The sequence below is a fragment of the Nannospalax galili genome, unplaced genomic scaffold, assembly GCF_000622305.1.
Source record: "Nannospalax galili isolate Female #2095 unplaced genomic scaffold, S.galili_v1.0 scaffold54, whole genome shotgun sequence".
NCBI classification, from domain to species: domain Eukaryota; kingdom Metazoa; phylum Chordata; class Mammalia; order Rodentia; family Spalacidae; genus Nannospalax; species Nannospalax galili.
Genome location: NW_008341028.1, coordinates 13927442 through 13948111, shown reverse-complemented (window position 1 = coordinate 13948111; position 20670 = coordinate 13927442). Strand labels below are relative to the sequence as shown.

The window sequence follows — 20670 nt, the reverse complement described above, 5'->3', positions numbered from 1 at the left end:
CCCCCTAATCATATTTTTATCCCATGTGTGATTATACTACACTTTAGCCACTCAGGATAGTGAACATTTATGTTGATTCCATTATATAATGTAATTATATACATAAATTATATTCATATGTGTGTGTGTGTATATATATGCACACACGTAGCTGAAATGCAGTTGTAAGAAAAGGAATGAAATTTGATTTATACTATAATTGGCTCCCAAGAAGTTTATCCATGTTTGTATGCATAGGATGACTTGTCCAAAAAGTTAGAGCAAACAGTTTCTGAGCACTGAGCCTTTTCTCACCTTGTGCATGATTTTCCTGTTGTGTGTGTGAACGGAGCTAGGACACTGTCTAGCAGCAGGCATGCCTCAATGAGGCCATCCCACTTTGTCCTGCTACTTGTCTTCTTGAAGCTCTGCAGATGTCTCTGGCCACTCTCCCAGAGCAAGGGGAGAGGGGGCCTTGCTAAATCTTTCCTGCTGCTGGACAAGTAAGTGTCTGAATTTTTCTGTTATAGTTAATAAAGAGACATGAATTCTTTTTTTAAAAAATATTTATTTTATTGTATGTGTGTATTGCCTGCATGTAGGTAAGTGTACACATGTCATGCAGTGCCTGCAGAGGACAGAAGAGGCTGTCAGATCCCCTGGAACTGGTTCTTTCACCATGCAGGTTCTGGGGATCAAACTCAGGTTGTCAGGCTTAGTGGCAAGTGCTTGTAGCTACCAAACCACCTCACTGGCCCTAATCACACTTTTAAAAACTGTGTGTGTGTGTGTGTGTGTGTTTTAACTGTATGCATATATAGGTAGGTACCATGTGTGTGAAGTGCCCACAGAGGCCAGAAGAAGGGATCCAATAGCCTCTACTGGAGTTACTGACATGACAGTCGTGAACTGTTGTGTGGGTGCTGGAATCTGAACCCTGGTGCTCTGCAAGAGCATTAAGTACTCTTAACCCCTGAGCCATCTCTCCAGTCCCCCTAATCATATTTTTATCCCATGTGTGATTATACTACACTTTAGCCACTCAGGATAGTGAACATTTATGTTGATTCCATTATATAATGTAATTATATACATAAATTATATTCATATGTGTGTGTGTGTATATATATGCACACACGTAGCTGAAATGCAGTTGTAAGAAAAGGAATGAAATTTGATTTATACTATAATTGGCTCCCAAGAAGTTTATCCATGTTTGTATGCATAGGATGACTTGTCCAAAAAGTTAGAGCAAACAGTTTCTGAGCACTGAGCCTTTTCTCACCTTGTGCATGATTTTCCTGTTGTGTGTGTGAACGGAGCTAGGACACTGTCTAGCAGCAGGCATGCCTCAATGAGGCCATCCCACTTTGTCCTGCTACTTGTCTTCTTGAAGCTCTGCAGATGTCTCTGGCCACTCTCCCAGAGCAAGGGGAGAGGGGGCCTTGCTAAATCTTTCCTGCTGCTGGACAAGTAAGTGTCTGAATTTTTCTGTTATAGTTAATAAAGAGACATGAATTCTTTTTTTAAAAAATATTTATTTTATTGTATGTGTGTATTGCCTGCATGTAGGTAAGTGTACACATGTCATGCAGTGCCTGCAGAGGACAGAAGAGGCTGTCAGATCCCCTGGAACTGGAGTCACAGGTAGTTGTTAGTTGCCATGTGGGTGCTGGGATTCGAACCTGGGTCTTCTGCAAGAACAGCCAGTGTTCTTAATCACTGAACCATCTCTCCAGCCCCAAGACGTGAATTCTTTGTCATTTCTTTTTTTGTGGGTGGAGGTTGGGAATTGAACCCAAGGCCTTTCACATGCTAAGCATGTACTTGCCCACTGCCTTCTCTCATGAGTTAACGATGGTCCATTTATTTTGAATTAGCCAGATGGAAACAAAAAACAACATTCTTTTTTGTACCACTGTTCACAGTCCTTAAATACTGATGACTATCCATGCAGGTTCTCTGGAAAACATGAACTGGTATGTGGTGCAGGCAGGGTCCTCAGAACACCAGCAGAGCGGACAGCCAGCAACAGGACTGGGAATGAAGGTGCAAGGAGGCAGGAGCCATTTGCAAATGGGTCTGAGGTGACCACTGCCTCGTTCTGAAAGTTGCTTCTGCAGGAACCACTGTAGGTTCCAGTTTGTTTTAGAATAGTTTCCAAATCTTTCTCCAGTTTGTTTTGGAATAGTTTCTAAATCTTTCTTGCACAATTTGAATTATTTTATTCTTTATAAGAAGGTGGTGGTTTCTTTGTGATCTATTAAGCCAGTCTTGATTTCCTTAGGCAAATCTGTCTAATCGCAGAACATAGCGTAAAGGTAATGACCTATCTCTGTCTTTACCTTCTGTATATTAACAGGTTTCTCTTCTAGAACAAGGGAAGGCGTACAGATTCTTGGCAGACCAGTTTTTAATAAGACCTAGCACAGAAATAGATTGTACCTGAGCTAACTGCATCACTGAAATCCTTCCCTCCAGGGCACCTGTGCTGGTTGTGACACACACCTGCTGTTCCAGGTTCAAGTGGGGCTGGAAGGAAACAATATATAGTTAGAATACTAGCAATACGAACAGTACAGGCCACTAGAGAGGAAACAAGCTGGGTGGGGTGGTGCACACCCTTAATCCCAGCACTCAGGAGGCAGAGACAGGTGGATCTGAGATTGAGGCCAATCTGGCCTATATAGGAGTTTCAGGCCTGCTGGAGCTAACAAGGGAGCCCTGTCTTAAAAAGACCCCACCACCACCACCACCAAAAAAGGAAGCACATTTTCATCTTCAAAGAAAAACACGTATTGGGAAAAGTGGTCATTAGTCATGCTTATGTAAAAGGTCAGTCCTGGTAAGGGCTTGCTTGTTCTAGCACAGCAGAAGTACTCATACCTGGTGTTCTGAGCAGTTGATGGGCTGTTACGGCCTTGTCAGACACCACAGCACACTTATGTCACAAGGGCCCACCTAGGACTCTGGGCCAGCACCTAGGGGAGCAGTAGTGCTGCTGTGCTAACCTGTGTGCACATGATGCCTGGCATCTGCTGATAGTGATTTGCCACCTTTTAAAACTTACTACTCAAGTTGATAACCCGTTAATTGCAGAAATGCAAATGGGAATTCCACAATAACTGTAAGACAACTTTTGGAGCTGGAGAGATGGCTCAGCAGTTAAGAGCACTGACTGCTCTTGTAGAGGACCCAGGTTCAATTCCCAGCACCCACATGGCGGCTACAAACTGTCCTTAACTCCAGTTCCAGGGGAATCCGAAGCCCTCTTCTGACGTCCGTGACACTGCACAACACAGATGCACTCACATACATGCAGGCAATACACTCATATACATAAAATAAAAATAAAAATTTTTTAAACTAGATTTTTTTTAAAAAAAAATCTCATTTTCAACATAATGAAGGAATGAGTTTCTCATTAAATAAAATTCTTTAGATAGACCCAACAGCTGTTTGTGTCTGTACCAGACACTGGGTGATACAGGCTGGGCCTTAGAGGAGTAAGATAGAGATCCTGTCTTAGAATTCCAAGACTGGTGAGAACAAGCAGGGGAGCATCAGCCAGTGCTTCTGCTTCAGTCAGGAGCGCAGCACTAGTTGCACTTCCAAGGGCCCTGGTTGTATTCTGGGAACTTGTTGCTGCCAGACTGCTTATCTACAGCAGTGCTCCTGTGCTAGGTAGGAGCTGAGGGTGTGATACAGAAAGCAAGCAAGGCCGGCCCTCTTGTAGGGCCTTTCTTGTCCCTCAGCAACGTGTCTGTTCGAGGCAGAAGTTGCTCAAGCCTGTCTTTTGTCCTGTTTCTCCAGAGCCTAGGGTATCTGAGTTCAGCTCACATGGTGCGCTGCACCCTCTGAGAAAAATGTCAGCCAAAATACCACCCACCAACATTAAACAGCAGCTAAGTGTGACTGCACCTCTGAGGCTGCTAGACTCTTGGATTAGGGGTTCCCCTTACCAACTGAAGAGAAAAGGAAGGCTTTGTGCACACAGTAGCAGACCTCTTGACTATTACTTCTGGACCTTTTGTGTTAACAAAAATGGTCACAATAGGAACTGCCATCCTCCTTGTCTTTCCTGTCCCCCTTCTCTAGGGTGGACTGGGTTGCCTCAAGAGTACCCTGGTTGAGAAACACCTGGTTAGGCCACAATAAAATTACAAGGTGGAGAAAGAGTAAAAACTAAAACATGAGCTGAGAAATGACTCAAGAACTTTAAATAGAAAAGACATAGAATTATCCCTATTTGCAAAGAAGGGAGCAAGGACTTTCAACTAAAAAAAGATGTAGGTATTAGGAACCACACACCTGAACATAGGAGAGCAGCAAGATGACCGGGACTTGCCCATGGCTTGCAACATTTAAGGTAAACTCTGAAAGAGCATGCATCTGTGTTTGTGCACCGCCACAAGTTAAGGGCCAGCCTGGGAAATGTTTAGTCATTAAGACTGGAATCTCTAGGCTGTGCCTCACAAAGCCTGCCTTCAGTGGCTTTGCCTTCTGCTGTGCACCTTCGGCAGTTTCCTGTCCTTTCTGGGCTCTGGAGGTTCTGATCTTTGCTAGTGGTTTGTTGGAAGGAAAGGCAGATCTAAAAGACAAGCTTATTAGCAAATGTGGTAATAGGGAATAGAATCTGTTCTAATTGCAGGCACTGCATCCAGTGTCTACCCTGCATTTCACTGTCACCATTTTACAGAGGTGTTTCAGGGGCTTGTATGAGATCACAGCTACCACAAAACCGGGCCAGGACTCTAACCTAGATCTGTGTGACATCAAGCCTTTGGCCTTTGCATAACATCAGGTTGTCTCACCTATCCAGAACACCAAATTACAGATGAGAAGAGTTCCTGAAAATAGACTCAAGAAAGACATGAAAGTTTTCTCACTACTTTTAGGATATTTCTACCTAGACATCTGGGACCAGCCTTTTAAAGTCAACACAGCAGAGCCTTCATCTGCTGTTCAGCCTATAGCCTCAGTCTGCCTGTGTTCCTATACAGTATAACCATGAGTTGCCTGATAGAGCCTGATGGACCTGGAGAAGGCATTCCAAACCTGACTTCCAAATCCTGGGACTCTGGGGAATTCTTGTCAAGCTCCGTGCATTAGGTAAACTATGTAAAAAATAAGACTTCAAGGGTAAAGACTTAGGCAATAAGGTAACTTACAATAAATCACCTGTTAGGTTTTGGATATGAAGTGTCCCCTCAAAGGGGACACATGTTAAAGGCTTGGTTGACAGCTGACAAGCTTTTGGGAAGTGTCCTGAGTGTTCTGATGTCATCAGTGGATCAGTTCATTGGTAATGGACTACTAGGAGGTGGGGCCTATTTGCAGAAAGTGGGCCACTTTGAAGGATATGTCTTGTTTTTGTCCCTCTGTGTGTCCTGGCCTCCATAAAATGACCTTTGTTTTGCTGAACATTTCTATAGTCATGATGTTCTGCCCCATCACAGGCCCATACCAACAGAGCAAGCCTACCATGTTCAGAAACTGAGCCAGAACAGATCTTTTCTCCTTCATCTCATTTTGTCACAGCAAAGAAAAGTCTATACCCAGTCCATCATAGTGGAGGGCATTCTTGTTTGGTTTTGAGTCAGGGTCTTCCTGTAGCCCCAGCTGGCCTAAACTCACTGTGTATACCAGGCTGTCCTCAATCTCAGAGGTCTGCCTGCCTCTGCCTCTGGAGGGCTGGGATTGAAGGTGTGTGCTAGCTCTACTGGCCTAGAGGCCATTCTTAATCTAGTAGCAGATAAGGCCTGCTGTTTGAAACAGGATTTGGGTTTCTGAGGTAAGCAACTCCAGCATTCAGGTACTTCACAAAACATACTTGAAGGTAAGAATTCTAAAACATAAAAATGCAGCAAACTGAACACTAGAGAGGAAGTCTTGTAGCCTCTGCTTAAGTTTGTCTTAGCTGAAATAAATTACAAATGAGCGAGTCATTTATGTTCACATTAGCAACACTGGTAAGAAATTTTGTGATCGAACAGCAAAAATGAATTGTCTTGGTTAAGGGAATCTAATGTGAAGTGATAGGAAAGTCACAGTTGGGAAATCACTTTTCAAAGTAGAACATAACCCAGCTTGAAACCTGAATTTCCCCTTGAGCACAGGTACTTGCTTATTTTAACAATATATGGGGCTGTGTCAAAGAAATGCTGTACAAAGTACAAAGGAATATGTACTTCTGGAAGAAATTCTAAGTCCCAAACTTTGGATCCCATGATCCCTTTTTAGCTGAGATAAATTAGCTGTCATAAATTATTGAGGCCCTCAATGACTTCTGAGTTAATGCCTAGCTGATCTTTATCATGTTAGAAATTAAAACATCTGTTTTAATCATTTAAAAACTACTGCTGGGGCTGGAGAGATGGCTCAGTGGTTAAGAGCACTCACTGCTTTTGCAGAGGACCTGAGTTCGATTCCCAGAACCCACATGCTGTCTAACAGCTGTCAGTAACTCCAGTTCCAGGGGATTCAGTGCCCTCTTCTGACTTCTGCAGGCCTTGTACAACACGGGTACACTTACTTACATGCAGGCAATGCACTTAATATTTTACAAAATACTACTACAGTTATTTTCCAGAGCAAAACAATAATTTCTATAAATGTCTCTAGTCTCTAGCCAAATTCTCATACCTGCCTCTGTGTTCTGACTGCTGCCACGTTTTGGCTGACCTGACAGATGTGTGCTAGTTAGATAACTGGGGAACTGGAGAGAGCTCAATGGTTAACTTCTTTCAGAGAAGTTTGGTTCACAACATGCATGTCAGGTGGTTCACAACTGCCTGTAATTCCAGCTCCAGGAGATCCGACGCCCTCTTCTGGCTTCTGCAGGTACCTGCATAAACATGGCTTGTGCACGCACATAAATAAAAACAAACTTAAAGAAACATTTTACTTATTTTATGTGTATGAGTGTATTGCCTGCATGTATGTGAGTGCATCCGTGTTGTGCAATGCCGTGGAAGTCAGAAGAGGGCTTCAGATTCCCCTGGAACTGGAGAGTTAAGGATGGTTCATAGCCGCCATGTGGGTGCTGGGAATCGAATCTGGGTCCTCTGCAAAAGCAGTCAGTGCTCTTAACTGCTGAGCCATCTCTCTGGCCCCATAAAAATAAACTCTGAAAAAAAGATAATTGGCTTTTTTTTTTTTTTTTTGAGACAGGGTCTCTCTGTATCCCCAGCTGGCCTGGACCTTGCTATGTAGACCAGGCTGGCCTTGAACTCAAAGAGATCTGCCTGCCTCTGCCTCCCAAATGCTGGAATTAAAGGCTTGTGCCACCACGTCCAGTACCCAAACCCAATAAGTGGAAGCTGCTTACAAGTTACCTCAGCATAAGATCTGAACCTACTGAAATGAACTTGAAATACCTGGGTGTTAAATTCTGTTATTCTGTTTTTGCACTTTGAATAGCTCTTTATACACATAAAATTTGGTAGTACTATGCACTGGTCTGCTTGTAAATATTGGTTCACTACACTACACAGCTTCCAGATCTCAACATACTTTGTCATTTAATTATAAAAGGTAAATTGCATCCACTTGTGTGACCTCAGAAAAGTCTGCTGGGTTAAGAAGGTGTGACAGACAAAAATGTTTCCAGGACTCTGTATCTTCCACTTAAAAGTTTACATTGTAGGCCCAGCATAGTGGTGTACACATGTAATCCCAGTACTCTGGAGGCTGAGGCAGGAAGATCACAGGTTAGAGGGCAGGTTCTGTCTCAGAAAAAAACCAAAAAACTTTAGATTTTCTGGTCAGTAAATAGTCATCTCATTTTGAAGTGCTCAGTCAAACCTGAACAACCATAGTATCTCCATGATTCTTTTTAAGCAACAGTGGTGGTCCCTGAGAGAAGCCAGTTCAGCTGCTGATCCAAGTGTCTTGGGCTTTGCAGAGAGAATCAGCACTCATTGAACGTGGGCTCCTGGGTTTTGGTTGGGTTTTTACTTTGTGTGCCTTGTGAAGTTAGGCTGTGACAGCTGGCAGTTTTGTGCCACTGTGTGGTTTGTGCCTATAGCAGTTTACAAAGCTGGCCTTGCAAAGTAGATGACCACAGTAAAAGTGATAAATTATGATGAAAAGAATCTTGACTTTCTGGGTTTTCTGGCAGAAGCCCAGAGAAGGGCCCAGGGACACTTTGAGAAATCCTGTTCTACAGTGACACTGGGGTACAATTGGGACTCTCTCCCTCTCTAATTTCCTGAATTATAAGCAGCTGTAAGTATGACCTTGATTTTTAAAGATCACTCAAGGGGACTAGAGAGAGATGGCTCAGCAGTTACGAGGATCCAGGTTAGGTTCCCAGTGTAATAGGGCACTTTCTTGATCATAGCTATGCCATGTTAAAGTTTAGGTTGACTCTAGTCTCTGAAATTATCAGGCAGTTGGCCCAGAGTATGAGAACATATATCAGCTGGACCCTGATTATCTTGGGAACAGATCAGACTGTCCCAGAGTATACCTGCTAACTGAAGATTTATGGCTTCTATAGGTTATGCTTGGCTTGCTTCAGCAAAATACTAATTGTTACTTAATAGAATAGAAATTGTTAAGGGGGCTCTCCACTTGTAAGCTTGGGGACTTAAAATTTTCACCCCTGGTTATGATTTCTCTGTATAAAAGCTTACCCTAGAGATGGCTCGGTGCTACACACTTGGGTGTCTGACACCCTTCTGTAGTAGTCCTGGTCAGTAATGACTTTCATTTGGCAAAACTTTGAGTGGTTTTCTCTGGTGAAGCACCCCACTACACCAGAACCCATATGATGGCTAACAGTCATCTGTAACTTCAGTTCCAGGGGATCTGATGCCCTCTTCTGACCTCCACAGGCATTGCACGACACGGGTGCACTTACATACATGGAGGTAAGACAGTTATTGTATTTGCTGTGCAGGTACAGGAAAGCTAATGACTCATTTTGTCCCTTTTTTTTTAGAAATCCTCACACTGAAACTGGTTTCCCTCAGGGAACAAACTGACTAGCAAAACTGGATAGTCACTCTGTTGACTGTAGTGGAAGGTCGGTGTTTTGTCTGGCTTATTAAACACAAAAATAAATATATAAATAAAAAATAAACACAGAAAATAAAAATAGTTTAAAAAAAAAGAAAAACCAGGGTCTTCAACATTTTTTTGAGACAGGGTTTCCCTGTAGCCTCGGCTGGCCTGGAACTTGCCAAGAGGCTGGCCTCAACCTCAGAGATCTGCCTGCCTCTGCCTCCTGAGTACTGGGATTAAAGATGTGTCCCAGCCTCAACATTATCTTTTAAACACCAGCCTGATGGACCCCATGGTTCAGTTTGGGTCCCCACAGTGCATTACCTCAGATTCCTTGTACAGCCAGCACTCACCTGCTGCTGCTGTGGGTCAGTCCCTGAACGGTCCTTCCCTTGGCTTTCACCTGCCAACAGTGGGCCTGGAGTCTGCTGAAGCTCCTGGGTGACGCTGTCAGGAGCCTCTACGGTGATATACTGGGCCAGGGTCTGCACACAGCTGCAGCAGTGCTCCAGTGCCTTTTCCTTGTGCTCTCCACTAAACTGTACTCGAAACATGCGGCTCTTGTTCTGTTTGACAAACGAAAAGTTATGCAGAGAGCGCCATGGCACATCACTTGAGTTTGGCTCATATTAGGGTCTTCTAGTGAGTGGCCCCTTTGCCTGCGGGGCCAGCAGTGTGAATAAGAGAATGGTCACTCTTGTTTGCTGTGCAAGTACAGGAGAACTAGTGACTTATTTTGTGTCTTTTTTAGAAACCCTTCCTCATACTAAAACTGGTTTCCCTCGGGGAACTGACTCCAGCAAAACTGGATGGTCATTCTGCTAACTGCAGTGGAAGGTCGGTGTTTTCTCTGGCTTAGTAAAAATAGAAGCTGTAGGCTGGACATGGTGACGTATGCCTTTAATCTTAGTACTCAGGAGGCAGAGTTCAAGATTAGCCTGGTCTATACAGTGAGCTCTAGGCCACCTGAGGCCTCAAGGAGACCCTGTCTCAAAAAGACCGAAAAAAAAAAAAAGCTGTAAAATATTGTGTCATAACTTTTTAGGTTAGCATACAACAAAATGTGTTTCACAGCTTCTAATTTCACCAGTGAAGACAATAAACTATACTACAGTTCTGGCTCAACAAACTTTTTTTGAACTGAGTAAAGGAAAAGAGCAAATAAAGGGCTGGAGAAATGGCTCAGTGGGTTAAATGAAGACCTGGGTTCAGATCCCCAGCACCCAGGTAAGAGCCAGGCACTGCAGTACATGTCTGCAATCCCTGCACTGGGGAGTGGAGACAAGAGGATCCCAGGGTCTGCTACCAGCCAGCCTTGCTGAAACTGAGACCCAGGTTCAGTGAGACCCTGTCTCAGAAATGAAGGTGGAAAGTGATTGAGGAAGACTGACTTGGCTTCAGTGAACACCCGTATGTACACATACACAAGCACATACACAAATGAAAGAAAACAGGAAAAAAAGCAAACGAGGTAGCTGGTTGCCACATTAAATGAGGCAGTGAACATTCTGAAGAGGAAAGCTGGGCAGAAGCCGTGCTTTATCCTTAGGAAGAAAGTTGCTTCGGTTTGCTATATGAGGTACAGCCTTTGGTAAATTAGCAAATGTGGGACAGATACAATTTTAAAAACCTAAAATCTCGCAGTTATATCAAACTTATTTGATTGTAAGTCTATTAAAAATATAATAGCGGGGGCTGGAGAGATGGCTCAGCAGTTAAGAGCACTGACTACTCTTGCAGAGGACCCAGGTTCGATTCCCAGCACCTACATGGTGGCTACGAACCGTCCTTAAACTCCAGTTCCCGGGGAATCCGAAGCCCTCTTCTGACCTCTACAGCATTGCACAACACAGGTGCACTCACATACATGCAGGCAATACACTCATACACATAAAAGTAATAGCTGTGCATGGTGGCGCATGCCCTTAATCCCAGCACTTGGGAGGCAGAGGCAGGCGGACCTCTGTGAGTTCAAGGCCCGCCTGATCTACATAGTGAATTCCAGGACAGCTGGGGCTACAGGGAGGCCCTGTCTCAAAAAGACTCCCCCCCAAAAAAAAAGTAATAAAAAATATATAATAGCGGAAAATTGGTAATTTCTTTTCCTAGTCTAATCTGCCTGGTTTAGGTGAGTCAGCTAACCAAACAGCACTGTCCACTCTTGATCAGTATCTGCTGTGAAGGAATGAGGGTGCTGAGATTCACATGCGATATCCTCACTAAACATGCAGACCACATGCTGAGATTCACAAGCCAATGTCCTGATTCAATATGCAAACCACATGCTGAGATTCACATGCCGATGTCCTCACTAAACATGCAAACCACGTGAGTTTGAATGAATGACCTCAGCAGATTCCAAAAGTTCTATAGGCAAGTCCTTGCTTTCTCATGCTCGGCTTACTCTCTTTAAATCAACTCACTAAGCAGAGCCATGGACTTGGATTCTAGTGCTCTCAGCATGGCTGAGACAGGTCCATGCATAAGAACACAGACCCTACCTCTTCTCATCACTGTTTGCTGCTTTTCATATTTTATGTCACTTAATTTTTTTTTTGAGTATAAGTTACTCATCATTACCCCTTCTAACACTGGAAATACGAAAAGGAATATTCTAATATATATACATATCTGTTAGAACTCACTCATAAATCTTGCAGCACTTAGAACACAGTATATAAATTATATTTTAAATATATAAACGACAGTACTGGCTGTTCAGTAATTTTCTATTTAACAATAAGTGTTTAAAAAGTATAGGGGCTAGAGAGCTGGCTCAACGGTTAAAAGCACTGGCTGTTCTTGCAGAGGACCCGGGTTCGATTCCTGACACCCACATGGCAGCTAACAACTCTCTGTAGCTCCAGTTCCAGGGGGATCTAACACCCTCTTCTGTCCTCCGCAGGCATTGCACAACACGGGTGCACTTCATACATGCTGGCAATACACTAATACACATAAAAATAATAAAGATAGAAGTATAGATCATTACTTTTGGTTTTTAAAAATATTTTATTTATTATTTTTATTTTATTTGTATGCGTGTATTGCCTTCACGTAGGTAAGTGCATCCATGTCATGCAATGCCTGCAGAGGACAGAAGAGGCTGTCAGATCCCCTGGAACTGGAGTTACAGTTGTTAGCTGCCATGTGGATGCTGGGATTCGAACTTGGGTCTTCTGCAAGAACAGTCAGTGTTCTTAACTGCTGAGCCATCTCTCCAGCCCCAGATAATTACTTTTAAAAGCTGAAGCATACTCCTTTATTTGACCTCCTGCTGACAAACATTTAGGTTATTCCCAACCTTTTTTCCTATTATAAACCACAAAGTATTTAGGTTATTCCCAACCTTTTTTCCTATTGTAAACCAGAAAGCTTTGATAAATACTCTTAAATATATATCTATGTATAAAAATGCCTAAAAGCAGACTTGCTGGGTCAGGGGATATGTGTGTTTCCTAGTTTGACACATAAGGCACTGCCCTGGGGAAGATAGGACCAGTTTACTCCCATGGAGCATACACCCATCACCTGTACCTTCCAGCATCCAGATGTTTATGCATTTCATTTTTGTCAACCTACTAGGTTAAAAAGATTATCAAATTTTCATTTATCTGCTTATACATGTGGGTTGAAGATGTTTCTTAAGCTTTATTTTTTCTTTTGTGTATACTTATTATTGCATTTAGCCACCTTTTCTCTGGATGGATAATACATCACCCCTTATTAAAAGCTACCTTTCCCTGAGGAAAAATGGAAGCAGTAGTAAGAGAACTCTACGTTCAGTTTCTCTGAGTTCTTATATAGCTGTGTTGGTGCTTTAAGTAATCTTTTGAGTAACAGTGTGTCAAAACTTGAACTTGGTAACTAGCTGAAAAGCTGTAGCACAGACAGACATATTAAGGGAACAGATACGGCAAAATCTTCAATTCTGTGAAGTCTAGAGCTATCTATGTGTGGCATATAAGAATTAGTTTAGATAGGGTTTATCTGAAGGGGAAAGTTGTATGTCTGACAGCCTGATGAAGTTGTCCCCGTTTGCGGCTATGGAATTTGTGCTTATCATCTGAAGCCAGAAATACACTTCAGTGCATATGAACCCAAGATAAAAACCAGCATACATTTGGGCATGTTCTGAAAGAAAATGCACCATCTTCCATCCTCTCAGTGCCATGGGTCACCAACCAAAAGGACTGCTAAGTTGAAAATCTTGCATTTTATGGCCACAATAAAAAGAGCTTTCTGTTAGCAAAAAGGTTCTGATTTTTAAATTTTTTACTTATATGTCTGCATGTATGTATGTATGTATGTATGTATGTATGTATGTATGTATGTGCAGGTGCCCATATAGGTCAGAAGAGAGCATCAGATCCCTTAAAGCTGGAATTACAGGCAGTTGTGAGCCACCTGATGTGGGTCCTGGGAATTGAACTCTGGTCTTCTTCAAGAGCAGCAAGTGCTCTAACTGCTGAGCCATCTCTCTAGGCCCTAGAGAAAAGTTTTCAAGTATAATAGCAGTCATGAATTATCCACATAGTCTCTACTTTCAGTCATCTAAGGAGATGTACTCTTACAGTGTTTTAAGTGAAATGGTTTTTGATGTTAAGTGGATAGTTAATTTCAAGTTCTAAGAACTGACAGAAAATTCCTCCTCTAACAGACTCCCTGAGGAAGCATGAGGTGAGGGTTAGCACCTCCACACACACCTACACATACAGGAAAACGGAGGCTTTTCTGTCCAGGAGGGACAGGCTCACCAATTGCTGACACTGAGATGTTTAGGCCACTTGACATCAGATGTTATGTCATATACCCTGAAAACATGATTGCCCAGTCAGTGCCACATAGAGCCAGGGAAGGGTCACAAGGCCAGTGTGTTTTCTTGGTAGTTTTAGATTACTGACATTGTAAGAAATTTAGTATTATCAAGACTCCAACTACATTTTCTTCCCCACTGAGTGGATTTCTGTACTGTAGAGGACATAGACTAATCCAATGTAGTATTAAGAGATGAAGCCTTTGGGAGGTCATTAAGACAGGCTCATGACTGAGCCTTGGATGCTTTGTAAGAAGGGGGAGAGAGGCTAGACAAATGCACGTTCCCTGGCTTGTCATGTGGTGCCCTGCACTACTTCAGGTCACTTGTCAACAAGGAGGTCCTCACCAGATGCAGATCTTAAGCCGCCAAAAATAAGCTAAATAAATCCCTTTTCCTTGTAACATCACCTAGCCTCAGTAACTTCATTCTAGCAGTGCAAAATGGACTAATGCACTCAGAGAAGGAAAATTAATGTATTACTTGTTTTGACACCAAGAGACAATTCTCAAAGCCTAGGCCAAACAAAATTCTCCAGGGAGTTACTAAAGGCCAAAGTGTCCTTCAGATAGGAATTAAATGTCTACTGCTATACAACTGGCCATTATTACTGATCAGAACTGTTAAAAGAGGCCCACCAGCCATAATTTACTCAATCTATGTGTTTCAACTTGAAGAGAGAAAAATAGTGTTAACTATCTGCAAAATCTAAGTTATATTAAAATTCTATTGCAGGAATGAACATTGTTGTTTATAAATTTAAACAATAGTGCTTGCTACATAATACTTAATAAATTTAAAGTGAGACTTATTAGTGTATGACATCAAGTCAACAGATTGAAGGAGGGGGAAAAAAACCATTACTTTGCTAGGAGTCAAAAAGTACTTGATGGGGCCTCTTAGATAGCTCAGCAAGTCAAAGTGCATGCTGCCAAGCCTACTGACCTAAAATCAACCCCTGGGACTCATGTGGTGGAAGGAGAAACCTACCCCTAACCTAACACGTCCTCTGACCTGGCACTCACATGTCCCGCCTCCTTCCATGAAATAAATATAAAAAAAAAAAAAGCATTTGTGAAATTTATCATGTAATCCTGATAAAAGAATAAAAGTATTAGTAAAGAAACTACAATAAATCCCCAGACAACAGCTAGGGGTGTATTAATATCTAAAACCACATTCCTTGCCAGGAGGCAGAGACAGGTGGCTCTCTGTGAGATTGAGGCCAGTCTGGTCTACACAGCGAGTTCTAGGCCAGTTGAGGCTATAGGGAGACCCTCTCTTAAAAAAAAGAAAAAAACACCCCACATTCCCATGCAAGTCAGGAAGATGAAAATACTTGAGTTAAAGCAATGGGAGGGAGGGAGGGAGGGAGGGAGGGAGGGAAGGAAGGAAGGAAGGAAGGAAGGAAGGAAGGAAGGAAGGAAGGAAGAAGGAAGGAAGGAAGGAAGGAAGGAAGGGTTTACTTCGGCTCAAGGTTTGATGGGATGCAGTCCTCATGGAGGAAAAAGTACATGTTGTGGGTGGGAGATGTGGGCTGGTCACCTTCCATCTGCAGTCAAGGAGGCAGAGATAAATGCTGGTGCTCATCAGCTTTCCTGCCCTGCGCCCTTTTCACTCGGGACCCAACCCACATTTAGGGTGGGTCTTATCACCTCACTTAAACATCTCTAGAAACACCCAAAGGTTTCTCTTCTAGATGATTCTAAGTTGAAAATGAAGCTTAACCATCACAGGTGAGAAAGTAACACAAAATGTGAATCATTGGAAAAAGATAAAATTATCATTATTTGCTGATGATAAATTTTTTTTTGCTAGAAACTAAAAAAACTAACAAATTACTGGTTAATAAAAGTTTGAAAGGAGGATAAATTTATACTGATTCAGAGAAAATCCAATGGTAAGTAGCTGGCAATATCTTGGGGATGAGAACATAATATATTTAAGGAACAGCAGACAAAAGACTTCTAGCTGGGCCGGGCGTGGTGGCACTCACCTTTAGTCCCAGCACTCGGGAGGCAGAGGCAGGCGGATCTCTGTGAGTTCGAGGCCAGCCTGTCTACATAGTGACAGCTGGGGCTACAGGGAGACCTTGTCTCAAAAAGATGAAAAAACAAAAGACTCCTAGCCTTAAGTTTAAAAACATCTAGGAGTGGAGAGGTGGCTTAGTCATTAGGAGCTTGCTACTACTCTTGAAGAGGATCATCATGATTCAGTTCCAACACCCACATCAGGTGGCTCACAAGCACCTATAACTCCAGCTTCACATACACATAATTTGAAATAAAAATAAATCTTTAAAGTATAACTGTGATATATACACATATGTATTAAAGCTTATATAGCTATGAAAATTATACAGTGTAAATGCTCTAAAGAGTTTATAAAGAGAGTATATATAGATGATTAACAGAAGAAATAGAGGTGTTTCATAAAAATTACATTTTTACCCCTTATTAAAGAAATGTAAATTCAGCTGGGTGTGGTGGCACAGGCCTTTACTCCCCGCACTTGGGAGGCAGAGGCAAGCAGATCTCTGGGAGTTCGAGGCCAGCCTGATCTACATAAGGAGTTCCAAGGCCAGCTGAAGCTACAGGGAGACCATCTCAAAAAGGAAAAAAAAAATGTAAATTTAAGGAAAATGCTTATTTCTGCCTACCAAGTTGGAAAGTAGTTTGTAACTTTAAGTTCTCTCTCCCTATTGGGGACGATTTGGACAAATGAACATTCTACACATTACTAATGCGTTAGGAACAAACGGTCTGGAGGTTAAAAAAGACATACGTATTTCTAGGATTTCCATCTCAAGAACCATGTCAGGCAAAAACCTGTGGCTGGCCACAGGCCAGCCTGGGCCACATGTGGCTGAAGATAGCTGTGAATGTGGCCCAACACAGATTGTAAACCTAAAACATTATAGCTGTTTTGGCAAGTTTTTTTTTTTTTGGTTGTTTAGGTGACAAGTGTCTGTTGTAATGTCAAAAATCTGGACACACCTGTGAGTGAATCTTTTAAAAAAACAAAAAATTTAAAATAATCTCTGTAATATACTATGCATGTAGCCATTTAGAATGCTTTCTAGGGATGGGGCAATGGCTTAGTGGGTAAAGGCAACCTGCCATCAAGCCTGACAACTTGAGTTCAATCCTCAGGACCCACACGGTGGAAGGAAAGAACTAACTCATATATATGGCAGACTGTTAACTTCTACCACCCAGCCCTTGATGGAAACTGAAAAAGCTCACTGTCCTAAGCTCTGCAGTGTGGGAGGGCCATATCCCACACATACGGAATCAGAGAGGTGGAGAAACTTACATGAATTTCGTGCTTGCTTTCTACAACAGAAGTGGCTAGGGATGAGGGTCAGGAGCAAAGCACTTGGGCTAGCATGTACAAGGGCCAGGTTTCTATTCTAGAAGAGATGGGGGGGGGCAGGAAGGTGGTGTGTGATGGTGACCTTCCTCAAACAGAAATGCAGTGCAGCTGGCATCTGCTGTGTGCAGCTGTGAAGGACAAGACAATGCATGGTGGTCACCTGGACACTGGTCATGCTGCCAACTGCCCGATTCTGGATTTCTTATTTAGTGAAAAAAAAAAAGGAAATTACATATCTTTTAAGTCATTATAGCTGAGTTGTCTGGCACATTAATCTGAACACAATCCCAATATGTATGTCCAGTCAAAATGCTAAAATGCTAATTAATACTGGTTGAGTAGCCAAATCACAAGTTGATTTTTTATTTTGCTCTTTAGACTTAGTTTAAATATATGAAGATATGCAATTAGACAAACTTTTTCAACTCAAATATCAAACAGCATGTTTTAACCTTTTAAAAGGCTTCACATATGAGGGCTGGAGAAATGGCTCAGCAGTTAAGAGCACTGGCTACTCTTACAGAGAACCCTGGTTTGATTTCCCAGCACCCACATGGCAGCTAACAACCATCTGTATCTCCAGTTCCAGGGGATCTGACACCCTCTTCTGACCTCCATGGACCTCAGGACACAGGTGCACTTAACATACATGCAGGCAATATACCCATACACATAAAATAAAAATAATAAAATATTTTTAAAGGCCTCATGTAAAGTGAAAAGAGTTCTTCAGTGTTTTAGAATGTGTGCCCCAGACTCAGCCAATGGAACCTTCACAGGGCGCGTGTGTGTGTGTGTGTGTGTGTGTGTGTGTGTAGCAAGGTCAAGTCTGGCTATAATTCCTTAGGGTGCTGTCCACCTGTTTCTTTCTCTTTTTTTTTGAGACAAGGTCTCTTACTGGCCTGGAACCTACCAATTACGCTAGGCTGACTGGCCAGGGAGCCCCAGGGATCCATGTGTTTCCACCTCCTCAGTACTGGGACTTCAAGCACATGCCACTGTCTTTTTCCCTCCTTTTAACACTAGTTCTGGGGATCAAACTTAAGGCTTCATGCTTACATAGCAAGCACTTTACCAACTGAGCTAATCTTATCTCCTAGCCTCTCAGAACAATGTTTTTAATCATATAAAACACAAAAGACTACAGAGGAAACCTGTCATTGTAGTGAAGAGTTAAATGTTAAAACACTGTTAACTGATAATAAATGCCTTTTTGTTAGTGGGTTCAGAAGAGAAGCCTGACACTAGGACTAGTGACCTTCCTGAGTTCTGATGAATTGAAATGACATCTGAGCTATCTCAAACTGTGACAGCGACATATGTGGGACCCCACTGTGAGAAGGCTTAATACTACTGTCATCAGTGGCTCACATTCCTAACAGAAGAAAATGACAAATTTCAAGTAGACGTCACTGAAAACCTCTGCAGGTTCATGGACACCCTGAACTCTGTTGGGCCTGTGGGGGGTCTCTGTGTCCCTGGCTAAGAGCCCTCCACTAAATACTCTTTTAATTGTCAAGATCCATTGACCCATTAAAAATTAGTATTTTTCCACTAAATCTCAGTATTATATATGCAGTGAATGTTAACAGACCGATTTTCACAATTATTAAAAAAAAATCTAGGTTATTAGTCTGTTTCTTTGATAAGGATCATTTTTATGTTCAATACAGCTAGAAAAACACAAGGGATTTAAACAAACTATTACAAAGGGAAAAAAGGAAAATACACATTCAGTGAAGCCTTTTACATATCTAACTAGTCAGGCACACAGGGCTGCAGCCCACCTGCTCCCAGTGCTAGGGCAGAGAATAGCTTTTCCTGAGATGCACGGTGATGACTGGCCATCACCTGAACTCGAGTGGCGGCCCCTGCCTCCAGCCCCCACTTTGTGTTTTGCTTATGAGTCAAACTGTTCTCCAACAAGTGCTCCTCCCAGCACTGGTTCACCCACAAGACTCCATGTGCCTCCACCACCCTCACTGTTACAAGGAGGGTGAGAGTACTAGCCTAAACATGGCCACACAGCTCAACATCATCTTGCCTTTACTGTTGTTCCAAACAGGAGACAGTCCATGCGTCTGACAATCTTCAACCAGGTCCTGCTACCAATGAGCGAAAACCCTTCCTGAAACAGTAATTAGGCAGAATTAGCAAAGGAGGGAGGGGTATGGGAGCTGCTTGTGGCTGTTTCCTCTGAGAAAGTATCTTCTGTAACTCACACTAGTGTTAAAGCTACTGCTTGCCCTGACCCACACCTGTGTCCTGGTGCTCTTCTGCAGGATCAACACGCCATTTTTATATTCTGGGTGCAGCCATTTCATGTTGAAAACTTAAGAAGATACCCAAAGTAGTCAATGTCATAGACTTGCTGTAAAACGTGTTTTTATGCTTCCAGATTTGCCAAAATGACCTTCCATTTTTGAGAAAGAGACTTCATTTTACTAATTTATGAGCTTATCAGACCCACTGCTAAGTGCATGGTGAGATTCCTCTTCACAAGAACTTTATTTTCCCACTAGTGGAAAATGTGAAGCCATGGAATGTTCAGTTTATTTCCATCTGAAGAAAAAACCAAACAAAACAAAAAACAGCAAAGAGGGCAGTAGAGGGCACACAAGTCTCAAAAGAGGGACAAGCCCAGCTGCTGGAGGGGAAAGTGAGCGCTGACAGAGTTTCAGGATGAAACAGGACAGACTCAAGGACCCAGCAGCTGGCAGCCTAGGCTCCAGCCCCACTACCTGTGCTTTCCTGGCAGCACCTGACTTAGAATATTCGGCCTGACCACAGCTGCATGTGGACTGCTCCAGAGCCAGGGCCAGAAGAACAGGAAAAAGCCTCAACTCTTAGAAATCAAAAGGAAGGCCGGGAGTGGTGGTGCACCCCTTTAGTCCCATCACTCCTTGGGAGGCAGAGGCAGGCGGATCTTCATGAGTTCAAGGCCAGCCTGGTCTCCATTGTGAGTTCCAGGCCAGCTGGGGCTCCAGAGAGACCCTGTCTCAAAAAGACGAAAAAAAAAAAAAGAAAACAAAAGGAAATGCCCCTGGCCATTCTGGCCTCATTGCCTAAATCCTAAGCAATAAAAGTTCCCTGTAATTTACTTTCTGGGAAAACAGTAAAACAGTATGAATTGATTCTTTGATCTTTTCATTAGGAAGGAAAGTCAAGTATAAAATCTAAGAGTTTATTACCAACAGTTTAATTTTTTTGGACTGTTATATGTTTAATAAAGTGTGATCAACAGTATACCAATTATTTATTACCAACAGTTTAATTTTTTTGGACCGTTATATGTTTAATAAAGTGTGATCAACAGTATAGCAATTATTTAGGATGTAGTTTCAGTGTTTGATCAAATCAGCATAGCTTCTGCCTTTACCTGGTAAACACTTTTTACAACTCTGTTTTGTTCACTTCTGGTCAAGTTCTTCATCATGATTTGCCCATTTTATTTAACAAAGAAAACACATAAGTGTTTTATAATAGCTATT

General features: G+C 42.5%; 1 protein-coding gene across 2 annotated transcripts in view; it reads right to left on the bottom strand.

Moving 5' to 3' along the window:
- Rec114 (REC114 meiotic recombination protein) overlaps positions 1-20670 on the bottom strand; it is a 132548-nt gene that overhangs the window by 4778 nt on the left and 107100 nt on the right. The window contains exons 3-5 of one of the 2 annotated variants that reach the window (XM_008836454.2): positions 19224-19307; positions 9342-9554; positions 2425-2511 (exon numbers count right to left, since the gene is read on the bottom strand). In XM_008836454.2, coding sequence (XP_008834676.1) covers positions 2425-2511; positions 9342-9554; positions 19224-19307 — 384 coding nt within the window. The remainder of the gene's footprint in view (positions 1-2424; positions 2512-9341; positions 9555-19223; positions 19308-20670) is intronic. The other variant, XM_029565072.1, reaches the window with a different exon arrangement.